The sequence below is a fragment of the Magnolia sinica genome, chromosome 15 (assembly GCF_029962835.1).
Source record: "Magnolia sinica isolate HGM2019 chromosome 15, MsV1, whole genome shotgun sequence".
Classification (NCBI taxonomy): Eukaryota; Viridiplantae; Streptophyta; class Magnoliopsida; order Magnoliales; family Magnoliaceae; genus Magnolia; species Magnolia sinica.
Window position 1 is genome coordinate 77,793,918 of NC_080587.1, and position 15,722 is coordinate 77,809,639.

The following is a 15,722-nucleotide window of genomic DNA, read 5'->3' on the forward strand; positions in this document are numbered from 1 at the left end:
ATCCACTGAATGGCTCAAGCATGTCAATAATTTTTATCCATCGAAATAGCCAATCTCAAAGGTTTGGATCACTAGAAATGGGCCGAATTTGGTTTATTTAGATCGTTGTAAAAAGAAACCTGCTCGATTGAATTGTGTATCAAACAAAAGAGTGTTTTAGTGCATGGATCAGCTTAGCATATCCATTGCCATGGATCATCAAAAGCAGCTTCAACCATATGATGAGTTTGGATCATGAAAAGCAGCTTCAATCATATGTTGAGTTTGGAATGCCGAATGAGCCTAATCATATGAACAATTTGGATCCACTAAATGGGTCAAGCATGTTAATGATTTTTGTCCATCGAAATGGCCAATGTCAAAGGTTTGAATCACCACAAATGGGCCAAATCATATTAAATTGGATCGTTGTAAAAAGAAACCTGATTGATAGAATTGTGTATAGAACAAAAGAGGGTTTTAGGGCATATCCATTGCCATGGATCATGAAAAGCAGCTTCAACCATATGATGAGTTTAGATCATGAAAAGCAGCTTCAATCGTCTGATGAGTTTGGATCACCGAATGAGCCTAATCATATGAACAATTTGGATCCACTGAATGGGTCAAGCATGTTAATGATTTTTGTCCATCGAAATGGCCAATGTCAAAGGTTTGGATCACTAGAAATAGGCAGAATCATATTAATTTGGATCGTTGTAAAAAGAAACCTGATTGATTGAATTGTGTATAGAACAAAAGAGGTTTTCAGGGCATGGGATCAACTTAGCATATCCATAGCCATAGATCATGAAAAGCAGCTTCAACCATATGATGAGTTTGGATCATAAAAGCAGCCTCAATCATATGTTGAGTTTGGATCATGAAAAGCTGTTTCAATCGTATGATGAGTTTAGATCGCCGTATGAGCCTAATCATATGAACAATTTGGATCAACTGAATGGCTCAAGCATGTCAATGATTTTTATCCATCGAAATGGCCAATTTCAAAGGTTTGGATCACTAGAAATGGATCAAATCATATTAATTTGGATGGTTGTAAAAGGAAACTTGATTGATTGAATTGGGTATAGAACAGAATAGGGTTTGAGGGCATGGATCAACTTAGCATATCCATTGCCATGGATCATGAAAAGCAGCTTCAACCATATGATGAGTTTGAATCATGAAAAACAACTTCAATCATATGTTGAGTTTGGATCATGAAAAGCAACTTCAATCGTATGATGAGTTTCGATCGCCAAATGGGCCTAATGATATGAACAATTTAGATCCACTGAATAGTTCAAGCATGTCAATGATTTTTATCCATCGAAATAGCCAATGTCAAAGGTTTGGATCACAACAAATGGGCCTAATGATATTAATTTGGATCGTTGTAAAAAGAAACATGATTGATTGAATTGTGTATATAACAGAAGAGGGTTTTAGGGCATGGATCAACTTAGCATATCCATTGCCATGGATCATGAAAAGCAGCTTCAACCATATAATGAGTTTGGATCATGAAAAACAACTTTAATGATATGTTGAGTTTGGATAATAAAAAGTAGCTTCAGTCATATGATGAGTTTGGATCGCCGAATGAATCATATGAACAATTTGGATCCATTGAATAACTCAAGCATGTCAATGATTTTTATCCATCGAAATGGCCAATGTCAAATGTTTGGATCACTAGAAATGGGCTGAATCATATTAAATTGGATTGTTGTAAAAAGAAGCATGATTGATTGAATTGTGTATAGAATAGACGAGTGTTTTAGGGCATGAATCAACTTAGCATATTCATTTTCATGGATCATGAAAAGCAGCTTCAACCATATGATGAGTTTGGATCATGAAAAACTGCTTCAATCATATGTTGAGTTTGGATAATGAAAAGCAGCTTCAATTGTATGATGAGTTTCAATCGTCGAATGAGACTAATCATATAAACAATTTGGATCCGCTGAATGGCTCAAGCATGTCAATGATTTTTATCCATCAAAATGGCCAATGTCAAAGGTTTGGATCACTAGAAATAGGCCGAATCATATTAATTTGGATTGTTGTAAAAAGAAACCTGATTGTTTGAATTGTGTATAGAACAGAAGAGGGTTTTAGGGCATGGATCAACTTAGCATATCCATTGCCATGGATCATGAAAAGCAGCTTCAACCATATGATGAGTTTGGATCATGAAATGCAGCTTCAATCATACATTGAGTTTGGATCATGAAATGCAACTTCAATCGTATGATGAGTTTCAATCACCATATGAGCCTAATCATGTGAACAATTTGGATCCATTGAATGGCTCAAGCACGTCAATGATTTTTATCCATCGAAATGGCTAATGTCAAAGATTTGGATTACTAGAAATGGGCCAAATCATATTAATTTGGATCATTGTAAAAAGAAACCTGATTGTTTGAATTGTGTATAGAATGGAAGAGGGTTTTAGGGCATGGATCAACTTAGCATATTTGTTGCCATGGATCGTGAAAAGCAACTTCAATCATATGTTGAGTTTGAATCATGAAAAGAAGCTTCAATCATATAATGAGTTTGGATCGCTGAATTAGCCTAATCATAAGAACAATTTGGATCAACTGTATAGCTCAAGCATGTCAATGATTTTTATCCATCGAAATGGCCAATGTCAAAAAAAGAAATGGGCCGAATCATATGAATTTGGATCATTGTAAAAAGAAACCTTATTGTTTGAATTGTCTACAGAACTTAAGATGGTCCTACAAAATTAACGATGTGGATCACTGAGAACCAACCTCAAATATTACGAATAGATGGATCAACTTAACATATCCATTGGGATGTGTCATGGAAAGAGGATTCAATCATATGATGAGTTTAGATCACTAACAGTAATACGAATCATATGATGCATTTGGATCGCTGAATGGGCCGATTCATATAAGAAGTTCAAAATCTGCTAAAATGGCCCAAGCACATCAAAGGTTTTGATCCATTGAAATGGCCCAAGCACGTCAAAGGTTTGGATCCATTGAAATGGCCCAAGCATGTCATACAAAATTTCCGGCATGGATCAACTTAGTATATCCATTGCCATGGATCATGAAAAGCAGTTTCAATCGTATGATGAGTTTGGATCGCCGAATGAGCCAAATCATATGAACAATTTGGATCCACTGAATGGCCCAAGCATGTCAATGATTTTTATCCATCGAAATGGCCCATGTCAAAGGTTTGGATCACTAGAAATGGGCCAAATCATATGAATTTGGATCATTATAAAAAGAAACTTGATTGTTTGAATTGTGTATAGAACTGAAGAGGGTACTACAAAGTTAACAATGTGGATCACTAAAAGCCAACCTCAAATATTACGAATAGATGGATCAACTTAACATATCCATTGGGATGGGTCATGGAAAGAGGCTTCAATCATATGATGAGTTTAGATCACTAACGGTAGCACGAATAATATGATGCATTTGGATATTACTTTTTTCACGAGTCCCTTGAGAGGGCAATAGTATGGTCAATTCACTAGCTAAGGGAAGACTTTGTAGGTATTCTCTCTATATTGGGGATTCTTATCCATTGCCTTCCTAGATTCTTATATATTTACTCCCTTCGAGCTTATTTTAAAAAAATTTTGCTTGAACGGTAATGATAATTTTATTAGACTGAAGGAAAATTGCAAAAAAGGAAGGGGAATTAAACTTCAATCCTTATCGAAGCAGATAAGAAAAAAATAGACATAATTTATCCTTTATCTGGGCATTTTGGCGCAAAATGTCCAGTTTTGTGACAATTCCAACATTCTTGTTTGATCTTGTCTGTTGATCGTTCCCTTCTGCAATTAGGAATTCTTTTCTTGTCTAAGTTGTTCTTCTTGAAGTATCTTCGAGATTTGAACTTGTTAATCCTTTCTTTAGGATTCTTGAAAGTTCTTGATTTTCAAAATTTATACTTCCAAGGGCCTATCAAAGTGTTTATCGAAATGTCTTCGATATTTCTTCACTTTCTATCTATGTTTGTCTCTCTTGGTGCTTTGATGGCAACCCCACTAGATTGGCATCTTATCATCTCGGTTGTCTGCTCCAAGTTTGAGCTTCTCAAGGACTTTGGCTGCTAGCTTTTGTTCCTTATGTAGCTCCTTTTTATACTTGAGCTGATCTATAGCGAAGTTAGCTCTTTCGCCAATGGTGTTGGCTCTTTCACCATTTTCGCTGTATTGACTGTAGTATTCTTTTAAGAGGGTTTCTCCTATGATTGGGATTTTCCTAAAATATTCATCTTTTAGGCTGTCTAATCGGTCATTACAAATAGCATATCGATCTAAGAAATTAGTATATTCTTCGATCTTGCTAAGACCACAAATTGCTAATATACTTAGCTTGGCTCTAGTAACGTCTGCTTCATTTCGCAGGCTATTTTGTTTGATTTATCTGATGAATTCTCTATGTATTAGCCACACATAGCCGGATACATCTCTTTTGTCTCTGAATTCTTCATCATATTCGGCCATGAGGGCTTTGGATTCATCATCGTTCTTTTCTCTGATGTAATCCATATATGCCTTAACTCTTCCTTCAAAGGAGAGTTCTGCATATGCATGGCAGTCTGTTGTTGACCATGTCGGGTTTAAGGCAAAACAAAATTTCCATATTGTTTTTCCATTTGTCTAAGGTGTCTTTAACATTGGTGACTCTGTCAATGTTAAGCTTAAGTCCTAATGTGTTGATCAGGACTTCTGCCATTTTCTTGTTGTTCTTAAATCCATCCATACTGCTAGGGAGGGATTTGTTGGCTAGAGTTTTTTCTACCTTTTCTTGATCGTAGATTGGGATTTTCCAAATCTGGTTTTGTTTGGAGGGCTGGCTGATGTAGATGGGTTGTCTACTTCTCCTTCTCCAAGTTCTACCAGATTGGTTTTGAATCTATTTCTACTCCTTGCTGTTGGAGTATGGTCTTGATTTTTATATGCTCTGAATTTTGGCATATAATCTTCGTTTGTCTCACTAGTCACTTCAGGGTTTTCTGTGACTTTCTTCATTTCTTCTAAGGTTTTGCACTTAGAGAGTTTGTCCCTAAATTCCCTTTCTATGTTTGTGGCTTCAAACATATTTATGTCTATAGATCCGTATCTGGAACTCTATCAAATTCTTTGGCTGATGATAAGTATAGATGAGTGTCTGTGAGCTTGCAAGGTGAGTACTTGCTGAGGAAGTCCATTCCAAATATACAGTCGTAATTTGGAGTGAAGCTATCCATTATCCAGAACTGATGTTTGATTACAACAGGACATTCTGGGATGTCAAAAAACAAGTTAGAAGTACTTGCTGACTTCCAAATTTACTGGCTGACGCTGTGACTCCGATGATTTCATTGAAGAAGTTTTATTTGCTCAGTAAGTTACTCCCACCCCTTTTTTTGTTTGTCCACTACTTCTTATGAATCGATATGAAATATGTATGAATGGAGTAATAAAGAGAATTTTCTACTCAAATTTGAATTTGCGATAGATCCAAATCAAATGGAAATAAATTGAGAAAACATTCCTGGTGTTTTGGCTTGTATATTCATAATGATACCATGAGCGCTTTAGGGCGTCCCCAAGATATGTTTTCAGATACCAAAACCAGTCAACCAGCATCTTCGGATCACCACATCAAGTTCCCACTGCGACAACAGCCTATGCCTCAACACCTAACGCACCATGCTAACGGCTAATGGCAACGGCTCAACGTCAAGGAACAAGGTTTCTTCCTCACTAAGGCTATTCATGGAATACGCAGATCCACGACATTTTCATATTATCTTATCATAAGCAAAGAAAGATGGAGATATGGAAAAGACATTTCACTAATGCAAAAACTTTGATACAATATTATGAGCTAAGGTCTGATGGTGAAACCCTAATTTCCATTCTGAAAAATTCAGTTTATTCTGTTCTTTTGAATTTCGTTAATTATGTGTGCTACTCTCCTTTTGGTATCAACAATATTTCAGACAAATAAGAGAGGGTAGAGATCGATTAGATCTAACAGTTCCTCATAACCAATATGCTAAAGAAATTCGTGCATATATAGACAACTCCTTAGCAAACTTCAATCTTGAAGAAGCTATCAGGTTTAACAGACAATGGATACATCTATATGAAGTCTTATAAATGAGATCCAAGCAAGAGAAGTCCTTCGTGCTAACATAAGATAGACAGGAAAAGATGAAACGAGGGGAAAAGAATCTATACAAGCAGGGGAAAAAGAGCACTCTCTTTTGTTCGAATAAAGAAGTTGAAAACTGAATCAAAGAGGAGTCTTTTTTTAATCAATTGGAATTTGGCAAATTGATGGCATCTTTGAAGAATTCTGTGCAAAGAATGCTTGAAAACCGTTGAATTCTTTGGAGAAATTAATTCAAAAGAAATTTTCAAGATGGAAATATGCAGATGGATTGAAAAAGGAAAGAGGATCAAGGAAAAATCAGCCAATAGCACAGGCAAAAGCTGGAAAAAAAATCCAAATCCCCTATTAAGAAAACAGAACTGAATTGTTTGAATAATAGATTCAAGTGAAAAATTAAAAATTAGAGGGATCGGAGCACTCAGGATTGATGATTTCCCTAAATGCATGGGATGTTACTTGTGCAACCACCAGCAGATGGAGGTTCATAAGGATTGGGACCAGATGGGAAATTACTTGCAGTAGCACAATTCAAATTCCAAAATAAAGAAACATAGTTGTACAGGTGGTCCGACTTGGACCGGGTCCCACCAAAACCAATATGAATCTCACAATGCCAAGTCATAGTGGACGATGCTTTGAACGATGGGCATGCTTCCATGGCCCATGCCAACTTCCAACATTGAAAAGAAACAAGTATGTAGAAATAGGAGGACTGAAATTTAGCAAGCTTCCTATGAGATACGAGTTGTGAGACTGGCAAGGAAGGCTCCACAAAGGAAGGAATGAAATGATTGAATCATTCATAACAAATTTCAAATAAGAAAATCAAATTTCCTCACTGCAGATCTCTTAAGGAAGGAAAGAAAAAAGAATGAAAAAAGAAAAAAAATAATAATAAGAGAGGGATACCCATTCCCTATTTTCCGAAAGAATTCCATTAAGTAAAGCTATTAAAGCCTTCAACGATCCAAAGCTAAGAGGGTTAATGAATTCCCAAGTTGGGACTCAATATCCTCATATAACCAATCCCTGCAAGGGGACCATAAAGGGACCAAAATACCATATTTTAAAGAATTCTGATCAATGAATCCATCTGAACCCATTGAAGATTCTTGAATAAAACCAATCCAAATACCTAAAGAATTCCTGATCTGAAACTCAATACATTCACCGATATCCTATAAATAATAAGGAAAATAAAATAAAATTCAGAAAGACCACCCTATATGAACATATCAAAACCCTTATTAGAACCAATTCGAATCCATAATGTCGTCATGAACAATCTCTACAGATGATAAAGAAAAAACCAAAATGATTATCAGAAAGAATAACACAAAACTAAAACTATCCAAACCCTGGATCACAAAATCCAACATGCTAATGAATTCCCGATATAAAAAATGAAAAAAAAATAAAAAAATCTTGATTTCCTCAAAAAAGGACCAAACTACCCTTTTCTGAAAAAGAAATCACGATACCATTGATGGCATTATAAAACCTATCCACAGACCATAATCGTAGCAGAATTCAGATGGAGAATCGATTTCCCAGAGGCCGATCAATAAATCAAATCAAAAGAAGAGAGACACAATACATCAATTTGAGCTAGAAATTTCTGAATCGCACATCGAAGAACAGGAGATTAAAGAACATTCGACAGAGAGAGAGAGAGAGAGAGAGAGAGAGAGAGAGAGAGAGAGATGACCTAGTGGTTGTTGCCGGGGTTTCGATGCCTTGAAAATGCAGACTAACGAGCCAGATCACATCATCATCATCTCACCATCATCTCACCATCATCGCCATCAGAGAGAGGAGAGAGATTGAGGGCTTCATGGGGGCAATAGAATACCGTTTAGGGAGGACCGTTGAGGGAGGGGGCGCTCGGCGAGAGAAGCCAAATGAGGGAGAGATTTGATTTTTGCTTTTTCCGAACAGAGAGCCGTTGCCACATTTCTCTTGGCTATTGATTTTTGCTTTTTCCGAATAGAGAGCCGGTGCGGCATTTCTCTTGGCTATTAAGGCAAGAGGGCTCCGTTCCGGATTCGGAAAGCCTTTCTCATAAAGTTCCTGCGCTGGGATGCTAACTGGGGCCCACCTTGATGTTTATTAGAAATCCACACCGCGCATCCGTTTTGAGAGATTATTTTAGGACATTTAAACAAAATTAAGATGGATCCAAAACTCAAGTGGACCGCACGGGAGGAAACAACGTTTATTCAGTGACCACCGTTTGAAACATTCGTATGGGTTTCATATCAGGAAAAAATTTTGGTTTTCTCACTTCATCCCACTGGGAATTTCCTTATAACCGGTTTGGATGGCATATAAACATCAAGACAGATTCCAGGGAAGTTTCAACGATAGAAAACTCTTTCCACGGTTTTCCCTCTCGTATGGCCCAATTGAATTTTGGATACACCTCGTTTTTTTCTTTGTGACCTAAAATGATCTCTCAAAATTGATGGACGGTGTGGATTTCTCAAAAACATCAAGGTAGGCCCTGCCTAACATTCCGGTGCAGGAAATTCCTGCCAAAGGTTTTTTAAGGAAATCCGCGTACGTTCAAGGACGCAAGTTGCACAGGGAGCTCTGGTCGGAGCTGTCAAATAAACAGTACAGCTGGCCCCAGGAGGATTTTGACGGTGGACATTCAATCACCACTGTTTTCTTGTGGTGTGATCCACCTGAGTTTATATCCCTGCATTTTTGGGATCAAGCCCTAAAATGATCTATAAAAATGGATGTACCACATGGATAAAACACATACATAGCACCGGGACACCAGCCTAATTGCGTCCCAATAGAGATGACTTTGATAAATCCGGTGCTTTGATAAATCCACTCCGTCCATTACTTTCTAAACATTTCTAAACATCACAATAAGAAGTAAAGTAAGAAGTAACACAGATCCAAAACTTATGTAGGCCACTGCAACAACAGCTATGGAAATAACGTACACAGTTGAAATCTTCCTTGAGCCGTCCATGATGTATATATGCCATCCAAACCGTTCATAGGGTTATTACCACTCAAATAAGCTCTAAGAACAAAGATAGTACTGATATAAAAATTTTGCGGCCCCCACAAAATTTCCAATGGTAGTCATTCGGTCCTTGTTGCACTGCACCAAAATCGCCAAACTGGTACTGTCGGCATTTTGGTTCAGAAACGGCTTTAGGCCATTTCTGATTTGAAACGGTAGTGACACTTACTGGAATAGTTGCTTTTGTACGTTGTTAGTTTGGCTGTTTTGTTGGTGTGTCCCGATTGAGTGTTAGATCTTCTTATTTCTAATTATTATGTTTATTATATTATTTTGAAACAGATAGATGGAATGGATTCTATTAGAACCCTCTAAGTGGACCCCACGTGGCCCGAGAGTCACATTTATGTAAATCTGCCATAGACTAAGGGATTATTTTCATCCCCAAAACGCCCTAAACCCTCCAGAATGCCCAAAACGCCAAAATGCGATCTCCCTCTCCCGATCTCGATCTCCCTCCCTCTCTCTCGATATCCCTCTTCCGATCTCAACCCTCTCTCTCAATCTCCCTCTCACTCTCCCTCCCTCTCCTGATCTCCCTCTCCCTGCAACATCCACCGAGGAGCTACCCGCTTCAGGTTCACCATGAGCAGCTTCCATCGAATCGAAATCGATATTACCTTCGAACGCTAATTGCCTCAAAGGGTTGGAGAAATGGTTCCACATCAACGGTAGCAATCCCAATGTGATCGTGGGGGCCCTTGTAGGTGGGCCCAATCGGCTAGATGACTACGTCAATCAACAGTGGAACTACGAACAGACGGAGCCGTCCATTGCCTGCAATGCTCCTCTTGTGGGCCTTTTTGCTAAGCTGAAGGGCATTTTGGGAAGTTCAGGTGAGTGTCCATACGGTCTACTTAGTGGGAGGAAGATTTTTGAGGGTAAAATGGTCATTTTTGTTACGGATGAAATGACCGTTTTGCCTGTACACTTTTATTTTGATTCTAGAAGCAGTAGGGACAAAATAATCTTTTAACTCGTCAAATTGTCAAAGTTAACGAAGTGCAGTAAGTGCAAGTTCAAGGGAAACAGATTGGCTACTCCCCCTGACACTAGCCCCGTGGCTGGTGGTCGGTGCTCCGTGGGCCCAACCATGATTAGATATCCATCATTAAAATCCTCCTAAGGCCCAATGTACCGTTTATCTGACATCCAATCTGTTGATTAGGTCATAAATACCCAGATGAAGGGAAAAAACAAAGATCAGCTTGATCCAATACTTTTATGGCCCCCAAAAAGCTTTTAATGGTCGACGTTCATTCAACACTGTTTCCTGTAATGTGGTCCACTTGAGATTGGGATATACCTTGTTTTTTGTATAATATCATAAAATGATTTATAAAAATAGATGGACAGCATGGATGAAACACATACATCATGGTGGGGCCCATAGAGAACCGAACACCAGCCTATGGCTGGTGGCAGGGGGAGTAGCCAATCCGTTTCCAAGTTCAAGCATATATTCAGCTGAACTGCAGTGGGTGCAGCCCCAGAACTGCAGCAGGTGGAATCCCCTATTATAGTGAAGGTTAGGAAAAACTTTATTTGAACCATATTCACATGTCTATATCTATCTTAAAGTGATTGATTTCAAGTATGATATTGTTTCCCATTTATGTATTATCAGGATTTAATTCATTTTTCACCTGTGGATCTCCCTGCTATCACATCTTCTTCACTACAGAAAAATTCCATGCATCAACAGTCTGCTCAGCATGCACTGATGTCAGCTGGAGCGAAAGATGCAGGTGCTCATGACATCACTATTCAGCATGTACCCTTACTACATTCCAAGTTTATTGATATTTAGTTCCTCTCATTGTTCTCGAAATTAAAATTTGTTATTATTTATAATGCAGATGCTGGCCAGGTGAAAACAGAAGCCCAACAGCAACAACAAAATTCATCTAATGATTTGAACATTGAACCTGCTACTAATTTTGGAGTAAATAAGAGTCTCATGAATGAGGTTGTGTCCTTTTCTTCCACAATAATTCATTTTCCCATTTTTTGTTCAAATCATCAAGATAATTATCTTGATGATCAGAAAAATGCAATCTTCTTTCATAAATAAAAACTTTGTTTAAGTGTCTTACCTTATCAGGATTGAGCCAGCTGCTTCCATGTATTTTCTTATTGGTAACTTTGCATACGCTCCAGATTTCAAAATAAAGTGTGGATGGTCTTGTTTTGATAAGTACTATTAAGCTAAAGCTATGGAAGCAGAAGCTACTTGCTTTCTTGCAAGGTGCACCTATTTTACATTTTTTCCCAACTCTGATGTGATGTTTTCTATGCATCCTCAAACTGACAGTGGTGTTCCTTATAAAGGAACCCTTGTAAAATAGGGTTCATATTATACGGATTACATTTTTTCCCAACTTCGATGTGATGTTATATTATAAAGGAAGAAGAAGAAGATGAGTGCGGATCCAGTCCCTTCTTCGAACTCCCATAGCCAGCTCGATGGGCAGATTTCTCAGCTCATGCAGCGCAAGCCCCTCTCCAAGCAAGAGGTCTCTCTCTCTCTCTCTCTCTCTCTCTCTCTCTCTCTCATATATATATATATATATATATATATATATAATATCACTGTTCTCCAGGTAAAGATGACAGAGACTGTAATGTGCATGAATGAACCAGGTTGGATCCCTGGATGTCTTACTCTTGCCTTGTAAACCTCACTTGGTAATTTTTAAAAAAGAAAAAAAAAAGTGCTCATCTAGTTCAGGCCAAGGCTCTTGAGTGGGATTTGGAATGCGTCAGGCCCATCTCAGCTTGGAAGGTGGGCAGGTAGCTGAAAGCCAACAGACTTGGATGAGAAAAAATAACAATAAAGAGAAGTCCAACAGCCTAGATTCAACAAATATATGTCAAATATATGTGGCTTACTTGATAAGAGTGCCACCTTAAATTTTAGAATATAGCATGTTCATAATACTTGTAAGCTAAAATGCTTATTGTATTGTGCAAAAACAGTTTTGTATAGCCTACCTCAATGTACTTATCCCAAACAACCAGCACTATGATGATACCACTACAACAAAAACAGCTATAAACGGCATTTGCACTTTTCTTTCATCAGTGCTTTGTAAGACCCACTTAAGTTTCATGTGGCGTGGGCCACTTAAGTTTTAGATCTGCCTGATTTTTCTCTTCCTATTTTATTTTTATGTTTATAAACTGATGGACGGAGTGGATCTTTCATGAGAAACTCTATGAGCTCCACAGATTGGGTGAGGAGGCATGCCGTAACTTCCCCAAAGTGGATTAGTTGCGGCCTTTACCATGGGTAACCTTGATTTCTCAAATGTATACCACTGAATTATATATCCATGCCACTCATCATCCATTTTCTCAACTCATTTTAGGGCATTTCCCAGTAAATGATACAGATTTAAATATCAGGTGAGCCATATAACAGGAAACAATAGGGATTGAACTTGATCGTAATGTTACCAGTTGATAACACTATTCTACTGTCGGTCAAAAGTGCCAGTAAAAGTCCAACAAGGCGCCAGCATAACTTTTACTAGCACTCAGACAAGCATCAGTAAAGGGGTGTGTCGGTAAAAGTTTAGCTGGCGTTAATCAATTTTTACCTGCGCTTGTATGAGCGCCAGTAATTGGGTATACTTTTCCGCCGCCCATTCTAACTTCACTAAGGATGCAGGTATGTTTGAAGAAGTGCTGGAAAAATTCAAAAAAGCGCTGCAAAAGTCTATCCAAGCGTTGGTAAAAGTATTCCAAAGCACAGTTTCTAGCCACTTTTAATCATGGAAAAGCGCCGATAAAAGTCTATACAAGCTTCGATAAAAGTCTTCAAAAGGGTTATATAGATTTGAGAGGCTCCAACACCGGCCAATAATTTTTATTTTTTATTTTTATTATTCAATTGAAACCTGTATATTTTTTTTTTAAATATTTGAAACATAAAAATTATTGCAATACAATTAAAACTGAATATTAAACAAAAATTATATTATTTCACAATAAAAAATATAATATTTACAACAATAAGTTGAAAATGGTCTTAAATAAATAAAAAAAACAAATCCTCCATGTGGTCCACTCCTAGCACGAGTGGCGTCAAAAGGCTAAAGTGCTTGTAGGCCTAAATTTAGGCACAATTGATTAAAATCCTACACACAATGAAAAAAAAGAGAGTAAAAAAGCAGTATTCCATGAAGATAGAATAAATGAATTAAAAAAATAAGCCATTAATTATAAGGTTGAAACAATATAAGAGTGTTATCAATGACTAGATGGACCATTCAACAGACAACATTCAACATTTTAACCAACTAGTTTTTTCTTTTATTTTTATTTTTTATTTATTTTTCCATAACAAATTGAACCAACTAGTTTTAATACCATGAAGTGTTTTTTGTAGTTATCGATACACTACGAAACTTAGACACGGCTATAAATGTCAGTGTTAAAAACAGACAAGGTATCAAATTCGATAATGGCTACAATAACGAAGTCTTTATTCATACCATTAGAAAGTAACACAGATTGGACTCACCAATATAAACACATCAGTCCAATGTTGATTTGTGGAAATGTTGCTAATGTGATCTTTGGTTTGTTTGTGTTGATGCCCATGTTTTGATTTCTGAAGAATATCTGATTTTTTGCATCTTTGGCTTGTTTGTGTTGATGTCCATATTTCGATTTTTGAAGAATGGCTTGTTTGGCTTGGCTTGTTTGTGTTGATGCCCATGTTTTGATTTTTGAAGAATGGCTTGTTTGGCTTGGCTTGTTTGTGTTGATGCCCATGTTTTGATTTTTGAAGAATGGCTTGTTTGGCTTAGCTTTTGTAACAGCCCGACCTACACAGTATGATATTGTCTGCTCTGGGCTTGAGCTTACCCACATGTGCAACAGTGACGGGGCGTCACAATATCCTCCACCGAGGGTAGAGCTGTCCTTGGCTTTGATATCATTTGTAACAGCTCGACCAGCATAGTATGATATTGTCCGCTCTGGGCTTGCGCCCACACGATTTTGTTCTCAGGGTTTCCCCTAAAAGGCCTCATACGATGAAGGTACTAACTCCACATATAACCATCACAACTTCGGATAGTGCTTCCGATGTAGGACAAGTTACGCTACAGTTAACTGCAACAGTAGCTCGCCCAGGCCCTCAGGCCCCACCCATATCACGTCCGCCCACATTGAAGCAGTGACCAGGGCGTCACATTATCCCCCATCGAGGGCTGAGCCGTCCTTAGCTCTGATACCAAATGAAATGCCCTACCTAAGGACACAATATTGTTCGCTTTGTACGGAGGACTCACGGTTTTTGTTCTCAAGGTTGCCCCCAAAACGCTTTGTTCCAATTCAGGTCCAATATTGTCCTCTTTGGGTCTAGTAGTAGCTCACCCAGGCCCTTAGGCCCCGCCCACATCAGTCGAAAACCCTTACAGATTTGTTCCTGCTCAGCGGAAGCTCAGGGCCACATCACCCATAGGACGCGTTGTATCCTTAAGGTGCGAACCCCACATATAACCACCACAACTTCCTACGACTCTTCTGATGTGGGACAAGTTCAACCCCTACTGCATACATAGTAGTTTGCCAGCACAGTAGCTTGCCAACCACTGGTAGCTTTCCCAGGCCCTTAGGCCCCATCCACATCAGCGTTTGCGCACATGCACCTGCCCACATGTGCAACAGTGAAGGGGTGTCACAATATCCCCCATCGAGGGCAGAGCCATCCTCGGTTCTGATACCATATGTAATAGCCCGACCAGCATAGTATGATATTGTCCGCTTTGGGCTTGCGCCCACTCACATGTGCAATAGTGATAGGGCATCACAGCATGTTTCTGTTTTTTAAATTAAAAAATATTTAGTTTTTTTAAGGATTTATAAACTTAGATGGTTCAGATTAAATGCATTGGATGGTTATGATTAGATTAAGGTTTCTTTTGTATCTGGGAAAATTATATAAACATATAAAGGCTCTTTTTATGAATAGTTAATTATGATTTGATTTGAAAAAAGTTATTTTAGTATTATTTGCTTACCAATTTTCAGTACATGTTGCTTCTATTCCCTTAATGCATACATTTCTTTACTCTTTTCTAATTGATTAACTGAAAGGTTGTTAGATCTATATCCACAGTCTGGCCCCTTCAATCAATTGGAATTTTTTTATGCTATTTTATACTAAAAGGTTCTTTCTGCATATCAACAGTCCCCTATCCAGTGTATTCTTCTATCGTGTGTGTAACACGCCATCCAAATATGAACAGTGTCTTGAGGCACCCACGTGTGAACTGGCACAGGACCGTATAAATTGATTGCATGTGTGAATGGATTTTCAGTAAATTAATTCGGATTAAGCCACTAATGAGATGTTAATCCAACTATGTTCTAGCCGAGCACGAGTCGTAGAACCGGTCAGCCCAATAGCCTTGGCAATTGCCTGTGCGAGCCGTGCACCGCCCGGGGTAGGATCGAAATCTCCAAAATTTGTGGAGGCCCGGGGCCTCACTGGACTTGAGGTC

At 38.2% G+C, this 15,722-nt stretch overlaps 1 protein-coding gene across 8 annotated transcripts; it reads left to right on the forward strand.

Moving 5' to 3' along the window:
• Positions 1-9,661: 9,661 nt before the first annotated feature.
• On the forward strand, positions 9,662-11,739 carry LOC131227416 (uncharacterized). 8 transcript variants are annotated; one of them, XR_009162254.1, is made up of 5 exons: positions 9,662-10,040; positions 10,889-10,952; positions 11,064-11,173; positions 11,365-11,452; positions 11,612-11,739. XR_009162254.1 is itself a non-coding variant. In XM_058223221.1 (3 exons), exons 1-3 carry the CDS (start codon positions 10,820-10,822, stop codon positions 11,374-11,376), a joined length of 255 nt encoding a protein of 84 aa, XP_058079204.1. In that variant the 5' UTR covers positions 10,800-10,819; the 3' UTR covers positions 11,377-11,580. The 8 variants fall into 8 exon arrangements, 2 of the variants coding, with proteins under 2 accessions (XP_058079204.1, XP_058079203.1); XR_009162251.1 differs by having other exon boundaries at positions 9,667-10,040; positions 11,064-11,452; XR_009162250.1 differs by lacking the exon at positions 11,612-11,739 and having other exon boundaries at positions 9,666-10,040; positions 10,889-10,978; positions 11,064-11,580.
• The last annotated feature ends 3,983 nt before the right edge of the window (positions 11,740-15,722 follow it).